General features: G+C 35.5%; 1 protein-coding gene across 16 annotated transcripts in view; it reads left to right on the top strand.

The window, feature by feature from the left end:
* NOL4 (nucleolar protein 4) overlaps positions 1 to 23,683 on the top strand; it is a 522,070-nt gene that overhangs the window by 425,530 nt on the left and 72,857 nt on the right. For 15 of the 16 annotated variants that reach the window (XM_035719007.2, XM_049112792.1, XM_035719010.2 and 12 more), the window contains one exon: positions 5,863 to 5,976. The exons of the other annotated variant lie outside the window; for it this stretch is intronic. In XM_035719007.2, coding sequence (XP_035574900.1) covers positions 5,863 to 5,976 — 114 coding nt within the window. The remainder of the gene's footprint in view (positions 1 to 5,862; positions 5,977 to 23,683) is intronic. 16 annotated transcript variants of the gene reach the window in all.

The following is a 23,683-nucleotide window of genomic DNA, read 5'->3' on the forward strand; positions in this document are numbered from 1 at the left end:
ATTTGTCGGCTACCTAAGTGAAAATATTAGTGACTTTAATAAAAACTTTATCAGTGATTTTATCACTACCTCATCATGGAATTGTAACTATTCATGATATAAAGATTATTTTTCCCTTTCATAACTTACTGAATGAAAATTAGTTTTGCCATTTGTAAAAATAGAAATAATCGTACCTGGCATGGTGAGTGAGGCTCAGAGCGATTAAATCGCAAAAGTGGTCAGGCTGATTGCAAGTAGCTTATTTCATAATAATATTCAGGTCAGTCACTTCATTGCTAAACTATGACTTTATTCTACTGATGTATACAAAGGAAGCTACTTGGTTTATAGAAGAGATCACAGAGGAGCCACAGCTTTCTACATACCTATAACAATTATCCCTTTAGGAGTAGATATATCTAGAATATGCATATGATCTAAGCTGCAGAATTTTTATATTATATGTTTTGTGAAGTAACACAATTAGGAAAAATAATCTTAGTATAGGGTTTTGTCTAAACTGACTACTGAATCCTTTGCTTTACTTATTTTGAAAGAGCACATTCTATGTAGAATCTTGGGTAGATGTGTGGTTGTTCCCAATCTTGCCTCATTGCCTCATTTAATACTTGATTTAGTAATGCTTTCACCCTGGATTCTAGTAAGCCTTGTCACTAATAAGTACTGTTAACCCATGAATAGAGTCTTTTTTTAAAGATTTTATTTATTTATTCATGAGACACACAGAGAGAGGCAAAGACACAAGCAGAGGGAGAAGCAGGCTCCCTACCTGGAGCCTGATGTGAGACTCGATCCCAGGACCCCGGGATCACGAACTGAGCTAAAGACAGATGCTCAACCACTGAGCCACTCAGGTGCCTCAACTCATGAATAGAGTCTTACAGTAATGATTTATTTTTACTTTTTAAAAATTGTAAAAAACTCAGAGCTAGTAAAAGTATGGGAGAAGTTCAGACGATGGTAACATTGTTTAGTTTTTAGTTTCAGACCCCAAAAATGGAATAGTTTGTTGGTGTGGTGGTAAATATACATGTGTATATAAGGAAAATTATGTTTATGCTGTGCCAATAGGAATCACATCTTAAGACCACAATTAAAATGTGACTTTTTCATCTCCAAAAGTTCCTTGTGACAGTTGAGCCATCTGTTTAATGAAACAACCACCACCAATTTGGTCATAGATAATTATTATAATAAGAGCAGTGCTAGGGAAAGATCAACTCTTCCCAGTTGAGGATGACAGTTAATTACAAAGAGATAATTAGTAAAGGTGATTAGCATTATCTCACCTCCAGTATCAGAAATAAGTAACAGATATAGAATAACAAATAGGATAAGAAATAAGGTAAGAAATAGGATAAGAAATAGGTAACAAATCTCACTGTAGGTATAGATCATGTGGAATGTATGATTATATACATCTTTGCATCATTATTTTAAAATCTTACAAGATATATACCAAGTAGTATATTTACTGAGCTATATTCAACTGGAAGGTTTTGTTTTTCATCAAGTAGGTGTTATTGAGTTCTACGCACTTGGGATTTTTTTTGTCAAAATATCCTTAAGTTATTACATGGAGGCTTTTGTGTTCTATGGCCACTTTTACTGATGTAAGAGGGACTTTTCATACTTGTTCCTGGTGGAATTCATGATGATAGCTCTTAACACACTCTGCTAATTAACTGCCAGTAAGCCCGTAGCGTGGCAATATTAGAATTAGAATCAGCTCTGTACTACCAAATATGGTGAAGGAAAAGAGAGTTCTGGCAAAGATGATCCTCAAAACTCACACTAAACAATAGCTTTAAATTCCTCTATGATAACATTGATGAGGAGCAAAATTGATTAATTTCCTTCTCATTAGCTTGGTTAAAGTACTTCTGAGCTGTGAAATAGATAAAAGACAAATTATGGAGGAACAATAAACAAAAGACTTTCATCTTTCATATCTTAGAGCAGGGCACAGCGTAACGGAGCTCTGTGTATAGTGAGGAGCATTGGCATTCATTATTGGCTCCTCAATATTAGAACCAAAGGGATTTTAACAGATTGCCTCACAGGAAAGCACGAACTCTGCCTGGCTCCTCATTCTCATTTTGGGCACAAGACTAAGCTTTTCTTATGTTTCATAGACAGTAATTTCTTGGCACTCCTGGTTTCTCCAACATGACATTCTTGTGATTTTATATTGCCTCCATTTAGAACGTGACAGAACTGAGATATGTTACATTTATTTTTGTGCTATTAATGAAGAAAGGCTTTAAATAATTAATAGGAAAATATATTTGGAGAATCTCAATCCCTTTAAGAGAACTTTAGTGAGATCCTAATATATTCCTTACTTAAGTGAAAAATAGAGTTAGCTGTAAATGGATTCCTCTGTAGGAGTGTGTAGTATTTAAGATTTCTAGCTTTGTTTAAACTTACTGAGACCTTCATTGTGAAATGAGAATATTTTTTTACTAGGAATTATTATTCCCACTTTATCATCGGACTTAGATATTAAGGTGTTTCCACATCATAGCTGTGTGATCTTGGTCAAGTTATATAATTTTTTAGAATTTCAATTTATTTTTCCTCTAAATATGAATATTATAAATACTTTTCTCAAGGGTTGTTTGGAAAACTAAATTAGATAATGAATCTAAGCTTCTTGTATTAATGCTTGCCCATCCCAGCTAGTCAGTATGAGTTAGATACTAACATTTATCATCAAATTAAATTAGGGTGGTACTGGTTTTCTAGTTAGAGGTACATTTTTTATTATGTACTTAAGATATAGTAAATACTTTGGAAAACACATGTATATTTCCTAATCCATAATATAAATTTTATTCATTCTGCTTTCTTTTCAATGAACATGTATTGATTGTAATACATACATGGAAAGGGTTAACTTTGGTCTGCTTATTGTTCAGTTGAGTGCAATAGGGTGTGTGTATAAGGATTTTTTTCTATAATATTTTATATTAATGATAAGTTATGTAAAAGTACTAAGTATAGAACAGAATTTCGAGAGTGAAAGGATTGAGAATTGGGAGACATGAACCCTGGGTTCTACATCTAGTCAATCTGTCCTTTGGCAAATCATTTAACCTCTCTGAGTTTCAGTTTCTTCAAACTTTTCAGAAGAAATTTGTATTGAATGATTTCTAAGGCTATATACAGTTCCCAAGTTATAGCGTTACCATAAATTCAAAACAACTCTATCTTCAAAATTATACTATTTAACTACTGGCAATATCTATCACATACCTTTGCTTCCACTTATTATTATTATTAATTTTTTTTGCCACTTAATAGGAAAGGATACGTGACTGCTTTATCTTGAGGTTGATTTTCTTTTCAAAATCTTGAAATATTAGGCTAGCCAGTGACCTTAAAAATGATCTAGCCCCACTCAGCCAGGACATTATTCTAGTTTCTAAGAAGACCAATTTCCTATAGCTGGAAAAGACTGAACTATCCCCATCATTTTCTTTGAAAAGGAAATTATATAAATTATCACGCCTAACAACTTTTACTGTTTTAGTAAAAGTTATTTCCCATCTTGGTTTTTTTAATGTTTTAAATGAAATAAAATGCTAATTTTGATTACAGAAATATTTCACCTTTTGTTCTTCTATTCAAGAAACTTTTATGTGTTTAGGAAGGTATATGGTTATTACTTCAATTGAATCAGCTTAATAATGTTCCATAGCTTTATGTATTCCTAATTCTGAATGAAGATACCTGACAGAGAAAATAAAGATAATGAAGAGCAGGAATACATCTCTCTGAATTTCATGTGACTATCAATAATTGGATCAAGAAAAGAGAGACTACTGATGTCTTATTTAGATTGTTTTAATTCAGCCCCTAGAACCAGATGAAAGGTCTAATAATGTAGTTTATAATGATGTGAACTGTCACTTCTATTTGAATAATGTTAGCTACAATCAAATAATTTTTCTTTTTTCATATTAGAATGTTCTTCTTCCCATTTTTTTCTATAATGTCTTTGCCTCCAAACATAATTCAATTGAGAAAAACAACACTGTGTACCTAATTTCCGTGTGGTTTATATTATAATTTTGAGCCGAGCTGTGACCAAAGCTTTGCTCTTTCATGAGACACTGATTTTGTGGCTTAATATAATTTTGGTTCTGAACTAGATTATCTTATCCATACTCAGGGAAGTACAGAATGAAATGAAGAAGCCATATGGATTTTAAAATTATATTTACATCTTTATGACAATTTATTTTTTTCAATTTATTATTTATCTGATTTGATCCTCCTCTCTGTTCCCAACACACACTCCTAGCTTTCTAATTTCCTTCTCAAAATCCTGCTGCTACACTTACTTGCCGCCTCAGCGGCCTCTCTCTTTTCTTTCCTCTGCAAAAGTAACATTTCTAGTATCCTAATGCTTTATTGTCAAGGTTGTCTAGGCATCATTTCAGGTACCCCACAGGGTTAGCAGTGGAGACTGTACCCATTACCTTTACTACCTTATGTCTAAAGAGGTAGGAAACATGAAGAAGTTGTCTGAGACAGCTATAGAAATTGCTTCCTAGTTCAAGCAAGGTCAGAGCCTGGTCTCTTTTTACACTGTATAAATTCTACTGAGGAGTATCTGTGCAAGTACTGATGGTCTGAATTTAGCTGTTCTTCAATATTGAGATATAAGCCCTCTGGTTCAATTTGTTGAAACACATTTTATATGCTAGAGTTAGCAAAATGAATCAAGTATCATAAAGGCATGCTCCTATTCACTTAGAAAAATGAGAAGGCCTTTATTAGGTCAGAAGCTTCTAGTAAATGGCATCCATACATATTTGAGATCGAGGCTTTGAAAACTCAAAAGTGCCATATCACTACATAGGCTAGCTTCCCAAAGGACATTTTTATTTTGTAATTTCATATTTTGCTGTATTATCTGGTTTAATTATCATGTTATTTCTTATCTATCATTTGCTTATCTTCATTAAAAAACTGTTCAATATCATTAAGCACTTCATCTTTCAGTTTGATGATTTTGGATGTAATTATGGGAAAAGAAAATGGAAAACTTTTCTGATTATCACAAATGATATGGAGAGTTGCAAACAATTTGAAATTAATTACAAGCTTAGTGGGGGGGTAATTAACTTCTATATGGGCTACATAGAAGATAGATTTCTAACATGTATCTATTAAATTAATAATATTAGCTCCTATTTTATTAATAAAACATGTAGGTACACATAAAGCTCATATCAAAACATCAAACTTGTATTATATCAAAATTATTTCAGGACTGAGTTTTCAGTTTGTATGTAAGCTAAAATATTTTTTTTGTCATTCCCAAGCTAGTTGGTTCTTTTTTTTTAAGCTAAAATAATTTTAGAAGATTTTAATCATACCAATAATGTCACAACTTCAATTGTAAATATTCATATTTCATATTAAAAATGTTTGACATGGTCTGAGTGTCTGTCAGTTTTTCCAGCTATGTTTCAGCCTTGTCACTTGATTTTGTTTTGTTGTGCATCGTCATGTGTTACGAAAGAATTAAAGCAACTTCTATTATTTGCAAAACCCAGTCAGCATTTTGTCACCGCCTATTCAAACTCCAGCTTAATGGCCCAGACTAACTATTTGTGACAATGGAGCTATGGGAATGAGTGATGGATCTGTGTAACAGCTGTAGCTTTAACCTCTAACTAGCTTTCATTTTTCATCTTTGCAATTTCCATCTCCTGTTTTTATTGAAATAAGTTCAGTTGAAATACATGGATTTTCCTGCACATCCTGTGAGCTCCTCTGAGAATAGCATTGGTCTGTTAATAATTTTTCATGTTTCTCTCTCTCTCTCTCTCTTTTTTTTTTTAGTCTCGACCTATTCCTTCCCACCTTACTTCAGCAGTTGCAGAGAGTATCTTGGCTTCAGCCTGTGAGAGTGAGAGCAGAAATGCAGCCAAGAGGATGCGTCTGGATAGACAGCAGGTACTGAGGAGCCTTGGGGGCTGGTGTGCACCCATGATAGAAAACAAATACAGTTCATTTAGCCTGATTTACGTAGAAGAGCATGAAACTTTTGAATGAAATTTTGAAGCGCACCAAGATATGTTTTTTTGTGTCTTTATGATACGAATTTGAACTTAAAAATGCATGTTCATGAGATCAGTGGACATCCATCAAATTTTCTGTGGTGAAAAATGGCCAACTGTAAAGTTAATGAGTCGGAATTCTGCATAGTACCCAATTCGCAGGCTGATTGCTTATTTAAGTAAGTGGTTCTAACTGATCATTGACAATAGTCTTGTAATTGTACCTGATTGTTTATGATAGTGACAGGATTGTGTTCATTTTGAATGAACATGAACCTTTCTTAAATCGCCTCTGGTTTGCTGCTAAGTGTCAGTATTGTTCTGGGCGTGGTGAAAGCAAGGACTCTGAAAGACTAGAAAGCCATAAAAATGGGGATATAAAATAATGAAAATGTATGTCCTGGGCTTGCTTCCTCATTAATGAACCATTTGCTGTATATCCATTAAGTATCATTTTTCTCTGTCTCTTTTCTAAGGAATGTACCCCAGGTGGTGTGGACGTGTGCATTTTTTGTTTATTTGTTTCATTCAGTTTTCCCTTGGCTTATCTGCATTGTGTGTTGCCCCTTCTCTGATCTGGAATGCCTTTCTCTGTCTTTTTTTTTCTCTCTAGCCCTCTTAACTATCCATAATAAAGTGCTAAATTATAATACATGACATTCAATGCTACACATACAAGTATATTGTATTCTGACTTTTAAGTTATTTTTACAACAAATGATCTGGTGCTTCATATCTTTCATTAAGTTGGGAATGAGAAGATCAAATTGTTAGTCTACTTTTGTTTTTCCTGGGAGCCAATGAGCTTTGAAGAAAAATAGAAAAAAATTGTTTCCATTCCAGGACCAAAATATGTAAAAATGTTTCATAGTGGCATTATTTAAAAATTTTCTGTGTTTATTGTCAGTGTGATATGTGCTAATAATTCTAAACAATGCAAAAGATGAAGCCTTTAATTTTTTTGAATGTAGTATTTGCCTCAGATGACATACATACATAATATTTATTTTGAGTTTGTTAATCATTCTGGGCCAAAAGTATTTATTCATGTATACATGTCCTCAGTGAGACTCTATTTATTATTATAAGTCTAGAATTTATCTTGCTTGAAACAAGTCAGAGCACTTTATAAAATACCATGTAGCAGCGATTGAAATGGTATATTCTGGAGTTAAATACGTCTGGTTTTGATTCTCAGCCCTGCCCTTTCTAGTTGTGTGCCCTTCAGAAAGCTGCTCCATTCTCTGTGCCTCAGTTTATTCATGGGCACAATAACAATAACAACAACAGTTCTAGTCCTATAGTGTTGTCATGAGAATGAGATTTATTATATTTAAGTACTTAGCCTGGCGTATACTAAGCATCAATAAATTCAGCCTAGAAAAGAAGATTTTAACTCATGTTCTGTCATTGCCTTGGCATCAGTAAAACTAGAAAGAGGCACTAATAGGAGTATCTCAGATAGAGGAGTTTTGAAGTCAGACTAAGTCTATTTGAGAAAAGATCATAATTCTAGAAACTGGAGTGAGAATTCTGAGATTGAATGTACTCTATTGGTTGTTATCTTGCCATATATCCCACCCTAGTCTACACTCTAGAATGGTATCAGTCATATATACAGTTGTTATGAAAATTAAATGTCTCATTCATGTTATGAACTATGTATGATATCACTCTACAGTATCCCCAAAAGCTGGTCATCCATCTATTGATGGATAGATATCTATAAGATAGAGGATACAAATATTAAATTCATAGATTTGTTTTGAGAATTTAATAAGGCAAGGCATATGAAAGCATAGTTCATTTAATAAGTTTATGTATTGCCAGAATACTACTCTAGTCACCATTTGCTTGAATATCTAAAGTGGTAGGAAAATCTCATCTCTAGTAGTACTAACACTCTACTGTTTACTAACACATGCTTCCTGCTTTCAGAGAGCTATAACATTTTGACAGTCCTTAAACTGAGATCAAATTTGCTTCCTAGAGCTTCCTTCTACCCATTGAAGAAAAATGGCTAGCAATAACGAGGAGAATGACTTCTTACTTCTGCCCAGGGAGTAGGTGCTGGGAATAGGTGGTGACCAATTACCTGTTTCCTTTTCCTGTCCTCATACATATCAGTCATTTATTGCAAGATTCTGAGAATAGGGGATGTCCAATATCTCCTTCCACATAGAAATGTTCTTTCTAGACTTTAAACGTGTTCAGTGAGCTTGGGATTTATGGGGGAATATGGAACAAATGCTTTAAAAAATACATGCTGTGATTTACTGGAAACCTAATAGGCACTTAGTAGACTTTTTTTTTTTCCTTCAGTAATTGCAACTACCTGGTGAGAAGCAGATATTTTTATTCTCATGTCCCTGTAAGGAACCTGAGGTTCAGAGAATAGAGATTATTTGTATAGGGTCATCCAGCTACATGAGCAAATCAGACTGCAAGTTTCTATTATGAGAGGCTGACACTTGAGATCTCTGTATAATCCTATGCCTTTCACTGATACATTCACTGAGGGAAAACCCATGTCCTGGAACACTCTTAGGACTCATATCATTTGTGCCTCTGCTCATAATGTTTTTGACAGTGCACTTTTCTGTTGGAAAACAATCTGTTTTATTCACAAAGATACTTGCACTCTCTCATAACTAGCAAACCAGGCTTCTCCAGTAAGCAAGTTATTTCCAGCAGGGCATTTTTGTCTCCGTATCAGCTATTCTCACTTCATCTGAAAAATGAGTTATGCGCTATGAACATAGGTTTAGTGTTTATTTAGCATTTTAAAATAAATAATATATTACACATAGATATTTAAAAATATCTAGATTATTTCTTCTTAACATAAATTCTATAGATTTCATTTGGCATGTCACACAAAGGCTTCTACCAAGTGATTTTGCACTTCCAACCAAAGCATGCAGATGGGACAGCACTCTCCTAGTTAGATCTAAACCCTCTTTACCCAAGTAGAGACAGCAAGGATTCTTTGGGTTGTTGGCATTGAGATCATTCCTTTCTGCACACATTCTTAGCCCAACTCACCATTTGTAGTATTTGCTGGTGATTCAGATTCTTTATCATGCCCCTGCTATTCTGTAGGTGCATGAAAGTTCAAGAACTGGACAGCTAAATGTGGACTTTTAAGTCCTATAGCTGAGTGTTTGTTGCCAGTGGTTGGCCACATGTAGAGTGATAATTATGTATGTCCTTCAGAGTTTATGAAGCTTGATGAATTAATTGGATTTTGTAAAGCTGTTTGAGCTATGAACATGAAAGGTATTATGGATGTGTTAAATACTTTATTTCATATGCCCACCTTGTACCACAGTCCAGAGGAGACCTGTTATTATGCAGCCTGAGCCCTGGAGCAAGCCAGTGGCAAGGACAGGAGCCTACTGTTTTATCAAGAATCAGATTTCACAGAACTGAGGTCAACCCTCAGTGCATTATAGAATATAGTCAGCATTTCTTTTCTTGTAATGGAAAATCTGGAATTTTTATGGTAACTAGGAAAGTCTTCCTCACTCTAACGATTAAAAAAAAATAAAATGGGCAAAGTCAGACTGCACTTTTCTAGCTATAGCTTGAATTAAAAGATAATCTTTTTCTCTATCTTTATTACTTTTTCCTTAAAGAGATTTTTTTTTTAATGCTCTTGGTTACAATCCATCTAAATAGAGAGACAAAAGCAGAAAGTGAGAGATGAGAACCAGTGACTTGGTGGTGACTTGTTACCCATGGGCGTGTTTTTTGTTTTTTTGTTTTTGTTTTTTTGTTTGTTTGTTTTGTTTTGTTTTGTTTTTTTGCTGTTTTTATGGGATAACATATGTTTTATTCCTGGCTTACTGACTTATAAACTTCAGGAATTTCTGAATAATGTGTTTCTGAATAATGTGAGTTTCTTTGGTTTCTCTTCTCTATCCTTAGTTCTTTAAGTTAAATTAGTTTATAGTGCCTAGGTGGGAATCACATAGAGCCAAGAGTCAAGGGCTTCCACAGCATAGCACAACAGATACAGCCTTTGTGAAGGACAACACAGTACAACTCTGCAAAGTGACGGTTTTTGCGGTGACTGGGAGAGATGACAGATCAATGGTAGGTTGTAATGTGAACTCTTGGATCCTTTTTTATTTTTTTAGATTTTATTTATTTATTCATGAGAGACAGAGAGTAGAGAGAGACACAGGCAGAGGGAGAAGCAGGCTCCATGCAGGGAGCCTGATGTGGGACTCAAACCTGGGTCTCTAAGATCACAACCTGGGCTGAAGGCGGTGTTAAACTGCTGAGCCACCCGGGCTGCCTGAACTCTTTGATTCTATTGAGAAAAAAAGAAAACCCCAAGAAAGGGAAAGGAGAAATGGCATGTTAGTTCCTTGTAATATAATAAAAGGAGACAAATCAAGGGAAAAAATAATAAAACCGGTGTGTTGCAGAATTAGAAAAGAAAAATCTCAAAATTAATTAATTAATTAATTAATTAATTAATTAATATTTTTTTAAAGAAGAATCACTGGTAGTAAACTAGCATGAAACCACCAGCCAGGACCCAAAACTATTTTTTTAGTTTTCTGTTTTTTTAGTTTTCTGTTTCCTTTAGCAGTGGTGGTCGCCCTGCAACCTGGGTCTCTTCATGATCCATTGGGTGTCCTGTTAAGGTACTAATGAGAGGGCATATTATTAAAAGAAATGTAATCATAGGTACAAAGGTTGAAAACATAGGTGTGTAAGCATGGTGTCAGTTTTCTTATAGACTTTGTAGTTTGTCAAGGACATTTTTTAAAACTAGCCAAAACACTGTGGTCAAGACTTCGTTTTCAAGACAGGCAGCTTTTCTATCATATTTCATCCTCTACAATTGTATGTTCTTTTGATACCACTTATAAACTTTAACAGATGCACAAACTGAAAGCAACATTCTTCAATAGGATTTTCTGCTTACATTGAAACAATGTGCTGCTAACAGAGATGGAGATGTGGCTTGAAACCTTTCTGTGCCCTTGCAGCCTACACCCCTGGGCTCTCATTCTCAATCATCTTCAACTTCTACTCTCAGATTTTTTCTTTCTTTTATTCAGTATTTTAGGGAAAACCTGACATATTTGACTCTTTCAACATATGTTTCAGCATGACCCTTTCATCCAAAGAAGAAAATATACTATATAAGAACAACAAAGAGCCATAGAGGGTAGTTCTTGGATTACATTGTATTTCCTTTGTAACATGCACAATTTAAAACTACTTAGATAGAATAAACTTCTCAGGTCATCTCACTATATGGGGCATTATTTTCCTCCTTGGTAAGAATATTAATAATAGTATCAGAAGTATGTATGGATGCAGTAGTGTGTGAGGTGTTTTACAAGCCTATTTTATGTCACTGTCATGACTTTTTATGAAGTGGGGAAACTGAGGCTTCAGGGAAGTAACTTCTCCCAAGGGTACAGAGTTGTTCAGGATGGAGCTCTGCTTTGATCCGATCTTCGTACTTTTTAACATCACTGATTCCACATAAAGTCGCCAAAGCAGCAGCAGCTCCAACTGTCATCTGCTATATGTGTGTGGTGGCAGCTCACAGCATTCAGTGACACGAACTTTCTAAATGGTGAAAAACTATTGGTTAAGTTCCAAATGCTGCATAGTACAATATTGCCTTGATTTGCATAGTAACGATATGCCCGAAATAATTCAATATATATTTAAAAGCATGCATAAGCACTTTGTGTTTATACCTAAAGTCAACTTTTAGGGTCAGATAATTGTATGTAGGCTTTTGCTTTTGAGCTATGAACATGAAAGGTATTATGGATGTGTTATGAACTATGTATGATATGAATACATATAAAAATATTATTTGTATATGTATACAAATATATTTGTATATATGTATTTGTACATATTTGTATGTACATGTATTTGTACATATTTGTATGTACAAATATATATCTGTGTGTGTATATATATATATATATATATATATATATATATATCCAGCAGAACTTTTTAAAATTCACATGGGAACAGAGACAATTCTTAGTCATTTGAGACTGCCTAGAGCATGTCAGAGCTTCTAGTAAACTGGTCCCTCTCCCACTTCATGCCTGTGTCACCTGCTATGTATTTTCCCAATGTCACCTGTGAGTGGTTGGTAACACTGTTTAAGAAGTGCTGCTACGAAAAAAAAAAAAAAGAAGTGCTGCTACGGGTAGGAAATATCAGAAAGGGAGACAGAACATGGAAGACTCCTAACTCTGGGAAATGAATTAGGGGTGGTGGAAGAGGAGGAGGGCGGGGGGTGAGGGTGACTGGGTGGCGGGCACTGAGGGGGGCACTTGACAGGATGAGCACTGGGTGTTATTCTGTATGTTGGCAAATTGAACACCAATAAAAAATAAATTTATAATAAATAAATAAATAAATAAATAAATAAATAAATAAATATAAAAGGCAACATAAAAGAAGAAGAAGAAGAAGAAGAAGAAGAAGAAGAAGAAGAAGAAGAAGAAGAAGAAGAAGCAGAAGCAGCACTGCTATGGGGAGAATCCCTGGGTGGCTTAGAGGTTTAGCACCTGCCTTAGGCCCAGGGCGTGGTCCTGGAGTCCTGGGCTTGAGTCCCACATTGGGCTCCCTGCATGAAGCCTGCTTCTCCCTCTGTCTGTGTCTCTGCCTCTCTCTCTCTCTCTCTCTCTGTCTCTCAAGAATAAGTAAATAAAATTAAAAAAAAAAAGAAGCACTGCTATGGATGGAGTAGTCTAGGATTTGTGAATAGGAATGGGAATCATAAATTATGAGATCCATTCCTTGATAGTGAACTCATAACTCTGTTACTCCCACTTGAAAAGATGACCTTGAGCTTCAAAATCCACAAGTTTCCCATGGGCTTTGCAATTATCATAGTAAATGAATTTTCCCTCCATCCTTTTCTCCTTCCTTTTACTTTTTGTTTTTATATTCACTAGGACCTAGAAATAAAAATTGCATGGTTCAGATAAAAATAACTTCACTGGGTCCTTTGATTTACTTTTATGTCTTTGCAAGGATGAGGCAATTAAGTATCAATGGCCCTTTCAATTATGACCTCAGTCAAAAACCTAAGCCACGTGTGATTTCTAATTCCAGTTTTATTCTTGTAGTACAGTTCCACTTTGTATTCATCGATTCAACTATTTTAAGGTCTCTCCCAAAATTACATTTCTATTCTTTCTAATTTTGAAGTCACCATTATGTTAGATATTTATAACAGGGATGCCACAACATCCAACACTTTGCTACAAATAGAATGCCACAAAAAGATAAGGCTCCGTGGTCTTCAGAAATGCATGTTTCATCAGTTTTAATCATCCATAAATATGCTGTTTGCATGCTCACCATTGGAGGGCATGACTTGGCAACTCTTCTCTTTCTGGAATGGGTGTACACTGAACTATCTGCTTACATCATCTCTTTTTGTTTGTTTTTGTTTTGTTTTGTGTTTTGTGTTTTGTTTTGTTTTGCTTACATCATCTCTTAAATGCCTGGCAATGTGTAGGAAGTCATCATATTCTAAAGGAATATAGGGAAATAGCTAACATAGTGGATACCAAAACATGACCTTAAATTCATAAGCACCAAGGAATAGACCAACTAGTAAGCCAATCCAGAGAAACTAGATCACAAACATTCTCACTATTGCAAACCTACCATCATACTTTCATTAAACCAGAACAGACTCTGGGACTAGGTATAATCACATTTTTAAATACTAAAAATATAGATAAGTTGTACGTTACCTTACATTTTTGTAAAAATATTGAAGCTGTATAAACATAAAAACAAAGGAAAAGTAAAGATATATACCAAAATAAAATGTTTTAAAATTACATGAAATATCCCTTACGGATAATTATAATGCATTTTTACCATTCCAATTTAAAAGTTTGAGCTTATGTACACATTATATAATATTTGAAAAACAGGGTTAAAATAATTTTCCTGGAATTTTTATTTGCTCTGTGGGAAAGAATACTTGACCTGAATTCTGTTGATATTTTGTAAGCAAAATAATTAGCTTTATGAATTTGTATTCTTTCAGCATTAGTTAATGCAGCTGGGCCTCAAATATGAATTAATTCCAACTTGAGTTTTTACAAGATATCTTTTTAATGGATTTTAGAAGTTTAAAACTTTTACCATAAGTTTTTCACTTCTCTGGGTAGTTCCTTAAATATTCCGTTTATCTCTATCAACAAAGAACATGATTAATAGAAGAAAATTGCTTGTAAATAAGCCCTAAAGTGGTTTGCTTATCTTAGCAAATATTCATCATATAGAAGATGTTTTACAGAGGCCATGAAACAAGTAAGGAGAGGGGAACCTCTACTGAGAATTTACTAAGTCTGGATTTACTTGGTTCTTTGTAGATAGGAATTTCTTTGTTTCTGGCCATATTGCTGCTGAGCATGGGTATTGTTATTCTCAATTTATGGATAGATAAGACATAATATTATTCCTCAAGAAACTCACATTCCATTAAAGATAAGTGAAATTAGCATGGTAAATAAAATTATAAGGGGGTGATCAGATTGTTGTGAAAGCAAAGGGACAGTGCTCCTAATTCTACCTAGGGAACCCAGGAGGGCTTCTCAGAGGAGACACTATCAGATTTGGACCTTGGGAAGTAAAGGTGATTTTGACAAAAAAGCTTGAGGATGGGCAGCCCAGGTGGCTCAGCCGTTTAGTGCTGCCTTCAGCCCAGGGCGTGATTCTGGAGACCCGGGATAGAGTCCCACGTTGGGCTCCCTACATGGAGCCTGCTTCTCCCTCTGCCTGTGTTTGTGCCTCTCTGTCTCTGTCTCTCTCTCTTTCTCTGTTTCTCTCTCTGTGTGACTCATGAATAAATAAATAACATCTTTAAAAAGTAAAAAAAAGCTTGAGGATAATATTCCAGACACATGGAACATCTTTACACGTGAAAGCCTCTTGAGTATTAAAAACTGCCATCTCCTGTGAAGGAAACCAGATTCCTGGGAAAAAGGAAAAGGAAAGTGTATTGGGCATGAGGGTTTAAACTAGATTGCGTAGGTGCTTTATGTGGTGTTATTTGGACTTTAAATACATGCCAGAGAGGAGTGGGAAGGAGAGTAAAATGTTTTATTTTTAGGAGGCTTCAGAAGCCTATGAACAAAGGAGTGTTGATGAGACGCTGGGGCAAAGGTGGGGTCTTGATCCAGCAAGGAATTACTTTACTTATCACCTGTTATTTCAAACGTGCCATTTAAATGAGATGATGTGTAAAGCTAAGTATATGCCAAAGTGATTATGAAGATGAATCAGCTATAAAATAATCGTATGGTTACAGGGCATTTCTATGTTAACCACGAGTCTTGGGTATGCCTGCCCTTCCGCGCCACATTACCTCAGCTAATTTGGAATCAAAGATTACTATTTTCCTAGAGTTTCCGTTTATGTAATTATACATAAAGATTATTGTTCTGTCTAAAGACCTTTTCATCTTTTTCTTTTTATGAGGTCTTAAAAAACTGACATTGTAGTTTTTCATCAATGAGTTTTTTATTATTTTCTTAAATTGGGAATATGGTTACTTCTGTAGAAGATTTTTCCTTAGTGTACATGTTTTCCTTATGTAAATGTCTATCAATTTACATCTGTGTAGAGGTGCATAGGATATCATTTTGTTGGCCCCTTATAATATTGTGAAGCATGTGAATCAAATGATTTCCTTCTTCTATGGATGGGAAATATGAAGCTGAGAACTTTTATTCCTGTTGGGTGATATCTGTTGGGTTGTCTTTTTTTTTTAATTCATTCTACTTTACTATTTGATTTTCTGGCTTCATTGAGAATTCTCCCACATTTTTATAGAAATCATTTCTTTTTGAATTTTTAGGTACATCTTTGGCTTAGGATGTTATTAGTTTCTGGATAAATGTCAGGATATGAGTAGGTGGTTTGAATTCAGACAGAGTAATTCACATGATATGTTTATACACTTTTTGATGCCAAAGGCAGGGAAACATATGGTTTACTGAGCTCTCCATGAATATAGCATTTATGTTAATATTTATCTTAAAATGGATTATTTTTAGGCTTAGTAGATAAATGAAAAGTCTGACATTAGGTTTATGCCAAATGTGTTCATTTTTATAATTTATTTCTCATAATCTATTCATTCTTTATCTTCTTTTTTCTTTAACCACTTTAAAACCCACTAGTTACCCTGAAGCAACAATATTGTGTGTATTTGTGAAATTTAGCCATAGTCACAAATTTATTATGAAATCAGATAATGTAATAACTTGACAAATTGGACTAAGCCTCCTAAAGAGATTTATGATGTTTGGCATGACTCACATGGTAAATACAATGAGACCAGTGGCCTCAAAAACCACATTTTTCTCTCAGTACCTCAGCACTTTGGGAAAGTGGGGGTTTCTGCAGAACTGATTATTTTGGGTAGTTGAATATTATGCTTCATTAAGGATGGTTTTACTTTTGTTTCTCATTTCATTTATTTTGCTTTCATTTCATTCTAAACTTTCAATGCATCTTCATTTCATGACAAAAGTCTTCTGATCATCAATTTTAACCATGGATTTAGTTATTATTCTTTACTAAAGATTGGGCATTTCTGATATTAGAGCCTCAGCTATAGGCATAGGTACTGCAGAACAGGTGGTAAAACAAGTGATCCTATAAAGTCTGTCTTAGAGAGAACCCCCAAGGCAGGTCAACCTGCTTTCTTGGTAATTTACCTCTTTCTCATAATGGTGAAAGGATCCTGGATTTCTGGTAGCCTTGCCAGTGAAGTTGATCTTTATTGATCAGTTTTGCTCAGATGGATCAATCTTATAAGTTTCTCACCCTCAGGAAGATACCCCGTCTTTTCCATGCTACCAGTGTTCTTTGCCTTGTTAACATTATTATTATTTGTTTTTTGTTTTGTTTTTTTGTTTTGTTTTTTTGTTTTTTGTTTTTTGTTTTTGTTTTTTTTTTTTTTTTTTTGCTTTAACGACCCAGTGGCTTCTAGATATCTCCAGGACATGTCTGTATTTGCTCTCATTTACACGCTGTTAAATGGGATATATGAAGGACTACCTCTCAGTTTTAGGAGTTTATGCAAACCTATTTTCTAAGAGCCCTTACCCACGATCTTTCACCAGGAGAAAAATGATGCTTATATAGATCAAAAACCAAGTCCCATTTCTTTTCAAGTTCTTGTTAATCTTTTGCCTTGAACGCAAACAAGATCAAAATAACACTTTAAATGATACAGTTATGTTGAAAGCCTAGTGATTTTCCTACATCAAGAGCAAACCTCTCATTAATCACTTCTCTAGTAACATTCCATGTTCTTATTTTTCTTAGTTTTAGTGCTAGTTTTTATACATAAGGAAACATAATTGCACAGTCTGGTCCTAATACTCAAGAACACACAGCAAACTCCAACACATTGGGGGTGACTGGGTGGCTCCATTGGTTAAGCATCTGCCTTGGCTCAGGTCCTGATCTCAGCATCCTGGGATCCAACCTTGCATTTTGCTCCCACTCAGCTCTTCTCCTTTCCCTCTGCCTACTACTCCCCTCACTTATGTGCTTTCTCTCTCTCTCTCTCTCTCTCGAATAAATAAATAAAATCTTAAAAAAAAAAAAAAAAAGAGAGAGAGCTCCAGGGACGCCTGGTGGCTCAGTGGTTGAGCGTCTGCCTCTGGCTCAGGGCCTGATCCCCAGAGTCCTGGGATCGAGTCCCGCATCAGGGTCCCTGCAGGGAGCGTGCTTCTCCCTCTGCCTGTGTCTCTGCTTCTCTCTCTCTCTGTCTCTCATGAATAAATAAATAAAATCTTAAAAAAATAAAATAAAGAGAGCTTCAGAGAACCTGGCAGACCACTTCGTTCAGTAAATTTATTTTATAAAAGAAGCAAGCCTAGAGAAATTGATTTTTAGTTTAGTTTTTCTTTTCTTCCTCTTTTCTATCTTTCTTCCTTTCTTTAGTAACTTTTCCCTAGTTCTATAAAGTGGAATTTCTCTTTAAAAAGAAAAAAGACCAATACAGTACAAAGAATTTAGCTTCATTTTTATTTCAGGGTAATGTTCTGAGTAATGAAAATCAGAATGCTTCATAAATTTCAACTCTTAATGCCATCACACATTCATAACATGGAAGAATTTGAATGCTACTTTAGATGTGGAGCTCAGAAGGTCACATTAGTTTAATTCAGTTGCATTTTTCTACCCTTTATGGTTGTCTATGAAGCAAGTTTGAGAAGTCCAATGGAGCTGTCAAGCTTTGTATGTCTCCATGTGTGTGAGGAACATTTCCTTTCTAGGGGACTGCCTAGTTCTTGGTGTACTTTCTTAGATTCTTTATAAAGAATCCACATGTGAGGATCCTTTCTGTTTCTCTTTACATTAGTTTTGTAAACCACTATTTGATAGTTCTTATTCTAAGAACCAAGTCTGTTGAAACCACTTCATATACCCAGATTCAGGTTTCAGTTTCAAGCTCTTTAACATGCCAAGTGTCATCCCCACTATATTTGGGAGATAAATCAGTACGTGTGTGGGGAAAAACATCACTCATAATCATACTAATGTTTGTGTGTTTTCTTAGACCTTCATGTTGAATCCGCATACGTTTTTCTCATTTAACTTTTCCCCAAAACTCAGTGAGGTAAATACATCATTACTATTGTTCGTGACTGAAAATTACATGAATAAGTGCAACCCCTCATTGTTACCCCATTTTCTTCCTATATGCATGAAATTTTATTTAAGGGTATGTGAATGGAAAGCAGGATTCTCAATCCTTTAAACACACCATAAATCTTTCCCAAGTGTCTTTGCCTAGGCTGTTCATCTTGTCCAGGTCCACTCCTGCTCTGACTTGTGCCCATCCCACAGGCATCTGATTTAAGAAACATCTCCTGGCTTAAATCACCCCACAAAACTAAGTCCTTTTCCTCTTCTCTTTGTAGCAACAACTATCAGTCCAACATATTGTACCACTTGATTACCTCCTACCCAGCTGACACTGGAATGACCTCCAGATGGGTTTTTGGAATATTGACTCTGAAGTTAAGTGTCTCTCTGTAGGATTAAAACAGCTTTGGCTTTTCATCATTTTGAGCCTCAGGGATATACCTAGTTATATACTGGGTTGAGGTTAGGCAGTAAATAATTATCTATATAATCTTGATGTAGCATGGCAAAAAGCTCAGTTTTAGGGAAGGAAAGAGCCTTTCTTTTTTTTAAAAAAAAAAAAAAGCTTTTTGGACCTTTATATCTTAATTTTTTTAAGATTTATTTTATTTATTCATGACAGACACAGAGAGAGAGGCAGAGACACAGGCAGAGGGAGAAGCAGGCTCCATGCAGGGACCCCGACGTGGGTCTCCAGGATCATACCTCAGGCCGAAGGCGGCGCCAAACCACTGGGCCATTGGGGCTGCCCGGAAAGAGCCTTTTTAATGAGATGCCTCCATAACACAGTAGGAATGCTCAGGCCTGAGAATGTCATCTGATAGAAGAGTAATCATTGGAAGTAATACTATAATTTAATATGTTGTCTGACAGCCCAGTACACATAGTCTTAGCACCAAATAAAGAAAATAAAAAAATAGTTTTTAAAAAAATTTTTATCAAGCGTGTAATCTGGGGAGAGAGTAAAGAATGTCTCAACATTTAGTCTTTGGGCACTGTTGCTTTTAACTGTTCAATAAGAAAAAGAAGGCAGCTATTAGGTTTCTGACAAAGCAATTATAGCAAGACACAGATGCTGGAAGCTGACCTGACATTTGCCCCCAGATAGTTGTCATAGCAGCAGGATGAATAGAACAGCTTGCTACAAGTGCTTCTGTGGGCTCTGGAGGAAGTTCCATCCTAAATGGAACACATTAAAACAATATACAAGGATGTATATCATTCCTTAGCAGTGGCCATCTTTCTCCTTTATTTGGTGCTTATCTAATTTTTAAGTACTTGATAAGAAGCCCATGTTTAAAGGCAATGACAACCACAAGCCTCGATGTGATTTGCAGCCCCATCCGCTATAAGTAGATACCATGTATCTAGGCTATTGTTCCTTGGGGAGAAGGTATTTTAAAGTGTTGCTAAGAAAAAAAAAGGTTTGGATGCTAAACTGGATGTATGTTTTTTAAGTTCTGTATGCTGTTCATACTCAGCAAATTTTTGTCCTTATTTGCTCTTTGATTACTCACAAATATATGCATGCACCCCTTTATCTTTTGCACAAAAGACAGCTACTTAAAGCTTTAGATAAAAACATAAACATATATAAACGTATCTACATAAAGGAGAAGATATCTCTCAATATGTTGGGATTGGTCAGTGATGTACTCATTTGAGTTTTGAAAATGTTATTTTTGCTTTAGTAGGATAGAGTTGGCATTAATGTGGACATGTCTTCCTACAACTGAAATCTTAATAGTAACATTAAATTATATATCATTAGACAATCCTATTTTATAAACAATTACAATTGTTAATGCATGCATGATCTTGAAACACTCAGATAAACTACTGATAACTGTAATTTTCAGAAAAAATAATTTCTATTCCAACAATAATTAAGATTTATAATAATCTTGGATTATTCTGCCTAAAACAAAAAAGAACAAAAATCCTAATCCTATGTATGATCAATAGAGAATGTCTACATTCTAAAGCATAGCCTAAATATTTTCTAAACCATGCTTATGCAATTATGGAATAGGCATCATAAAAAGATCATAACGATTTAGTATAACCACTACCATGAGGGTGCTTTTTTCTCTTTCTTTCCAAGTCAATATATAATTCCACCTTTAGGAGGAATTGAAAAATTACATTTTTTTCACTCAATCTTTTTGACCTGGTAAAAATATAAGCAGTGCTACTAGCAAAAGAAAAATAGGAATATAATCTGAATGGTAATATTTTGGTTTTGCTTAAACCTTGAAAAAATAAATGTAATACTCTATAGTAATTTCAGACCAGCATTTCAGAAATTACTAAAGAATGCATGCACAGTGAGCTAAAAAGAACATAAACTAAAATTGAAGATTAAGAGTCAAAATTTCATTTTATATCTGTTATGAATGAAGTTAGAAATAGGGAGAGTTTTCAAAAAAAGTCTGGAAGCACAATGTATTTGGATACAGAATATGTAAATGTATAAAATATAGTCTATTATTATAATGAGTTTACCTTTTGTAATGTATTTAAAAACATAAAATATATTCACTTCAATGCACAGAAATTGAAGGTATTTCTGATGTCATCCAAATCCATATATTATATATGAAGAGAGAGACTCTTCTGCATTATTCCTACAGGGAAAAGTTAAGCGATATTTGTCTGCTCTCTTGGATCCCCGAGCTACAGCTGATGGAAGGTCTCTGCAATGCAGCCCAGATACAAAAGTAGCCAAGGAGTACACGTTCAGATTGAGGAAACCTGATGAACTTTGATTAGATATTGTCAAAGCATTTAATTCATTCAGTACTTGGTGAAACACCAGACCAGAAACTTAACTTTATTATTAAGTTTAGCAGCGACCCAGGAGAGAGGGATCTGGCATTCAGTAGCTGTTGAAAGCAGATGAAGGAGGAAGTGCCAAGAATTGGCAGTTCGAACACCTAGAAATCTCTTACTTAAAAGTGTTAGAAAAGGTAATCAAAGATGGTTTGAGCAAAAGAGAATTGATAAGTTCAGGCAACTCAAAATTGTAGCACTAGGGCCAGCTTTATATGGGGTTGAGTATCTTATAGATAAGTAGGATCCCCCTGAGATCTCTGTTCTTCTTTGTTGTTTCTGTTCTTGGACAGCTTATTCCTCATGGTAGCAACATGGCTGCAGCAGCTCTAGCTTTCCATCTTCTCATGGACTGTGATTGGGGTACATATGCATCCCTGAAGCATACACTGAGCCCGGGAGAACAGAATAATGCATAGGTTGCATGTTCAGTTTTAGATACATGGGTGTGGTCAGCTCTGCAAAGCACATGGAATAAGACTGGGAGAGGAAAAATCAGAAGCAGTTACTAAAAAGGGAAGGAGGGAAGATAAATGCTGAGAAGCCAAAGAAAAATAATATTCACTAAGACGGGCTGTGTTAGTTTCCTAGGGCTGCCATCCCAAAGTACTGCTGACTCAGTGGCTTAAAGCAACAGAAATTTACTTTCTCATATCTCTGGAGGCTTGAAGTCCAAAACCAAGGTATTGCAAGGGCGCTGGTCCCTCTAAAGCATCTAGAGGAGGACCCTTCTTTTCCTCTTCCAGTTTCTGATAACCCCAGGCTTGTGGTAGCAATCACTGTCTCCATCTTCATATGTGCATCTTTCCTCTGTGTCTGCATCTGTTTTTTGTTCTCATAAAGACACCAGTCATATTGGATCAGGTCCCACCCTAATTCAGTCTAGTCTCAACTAGATTATATCTGCAAAGATGTATTTCCAAATAAGGTCACACTTGGAGGTATCAGGGGTTAGGACATCAACAGATGTCTTTTTTTGGTGGGGGGGGCACAATTCCACCCGTAACAGTCTACCCCTTGCCCTCCTCACCAAATGCATGTCATTTCTGCTTGCAAAATGCAGTCATTCATCCCAACCTCATCAGAAGTCTTAACTCATTCCAGTATCAACCCTAATTCCAAAATCTCCCCTAAATATAATTAACTCAAAGTGTTTCAAATGTTCTTCCTTGAAAAAAAAAAAACTATTTATATGAGAGAGAGAATGTGAGAGACAGATGTGGGGCTCCATCCCAGGACCCTGGGATTATGACCTGAGCCAAACTCAGATGCTTAACTGACTAAGCCACCCAGGTACCCCCAAAAAGTCTCAAATCTTCTACGTCATTTAAATCTGGTACCAGTGAGACTCTGAGTATGGTCCATCCTGGGTCAAAATTCCTCTCCTCCTGTAGACCTTGGAAACCTGTAAAACAAGTTAGATTCTTCCAAAATGGATCCTTCCAATGATGAGGCCAGGGTAGGATAGACATTCCCATCCCAAAAGGGAGAAATGGGAAAGGAGAAAAGGGTCACACATCCTGAGTAAGTCCAAAACCCAGCAGGGTAAATCCCATTATATTCCAAGGCCTAAGAATAGCCATCTGAGGTGCTGTGCTCTGCCCAGCTGGGCAGCAGCTCTATGCTGCCTGTACTCTTAGCCCAGGGACTGCCGGTAGGTTCACTTTAGTTAGCTCTACTTTCTCTGGATTCTGCATCTATCCTTTGCTCTACAAACCCTCCTTCTCTTGTTCTATCTCATTTCAAGCTTGCAATTCTTCTGCTAGCGTAACATCTTTAAAACATTTGTTGGTCTTCCATGGATGTTGAGGTGATTCACATTATTTGACGTGAGGGTTCTTCACACACCCTTCCTGGATAACCTCGTCTCTATCTCTCACCTCTGCTAAGATGGTTGATTGGACTTATAAGTTACACTTAAAATCGTTAGCATAGGGTGGTCTGACCATACCCTTGTTTCAAAGCATGCTCAATTGAAAATTTTCCAAATCAAGTGCTGATTCCTTTGTGTTAGCAAATTCAACTCAATGGCTTTATGTCCATTAGGTTGTATTATACCTAATAAGAATTTACCA

The sequence above is a fragment of the Canis lupus genome, chromosome 7 (assembly GCF_003254725.2).
Source record: "Canis lupus dingo isolate Sandy chromosome 7, ASM325472v2, whole genome shotgun sequence".
NCBI classification, from domain to species: domain Eukaryota; kingdom Metazoa; phylum Chordata; class Mammalia; order Carnivora; family Canidae; genus Canis; species Canis lupus.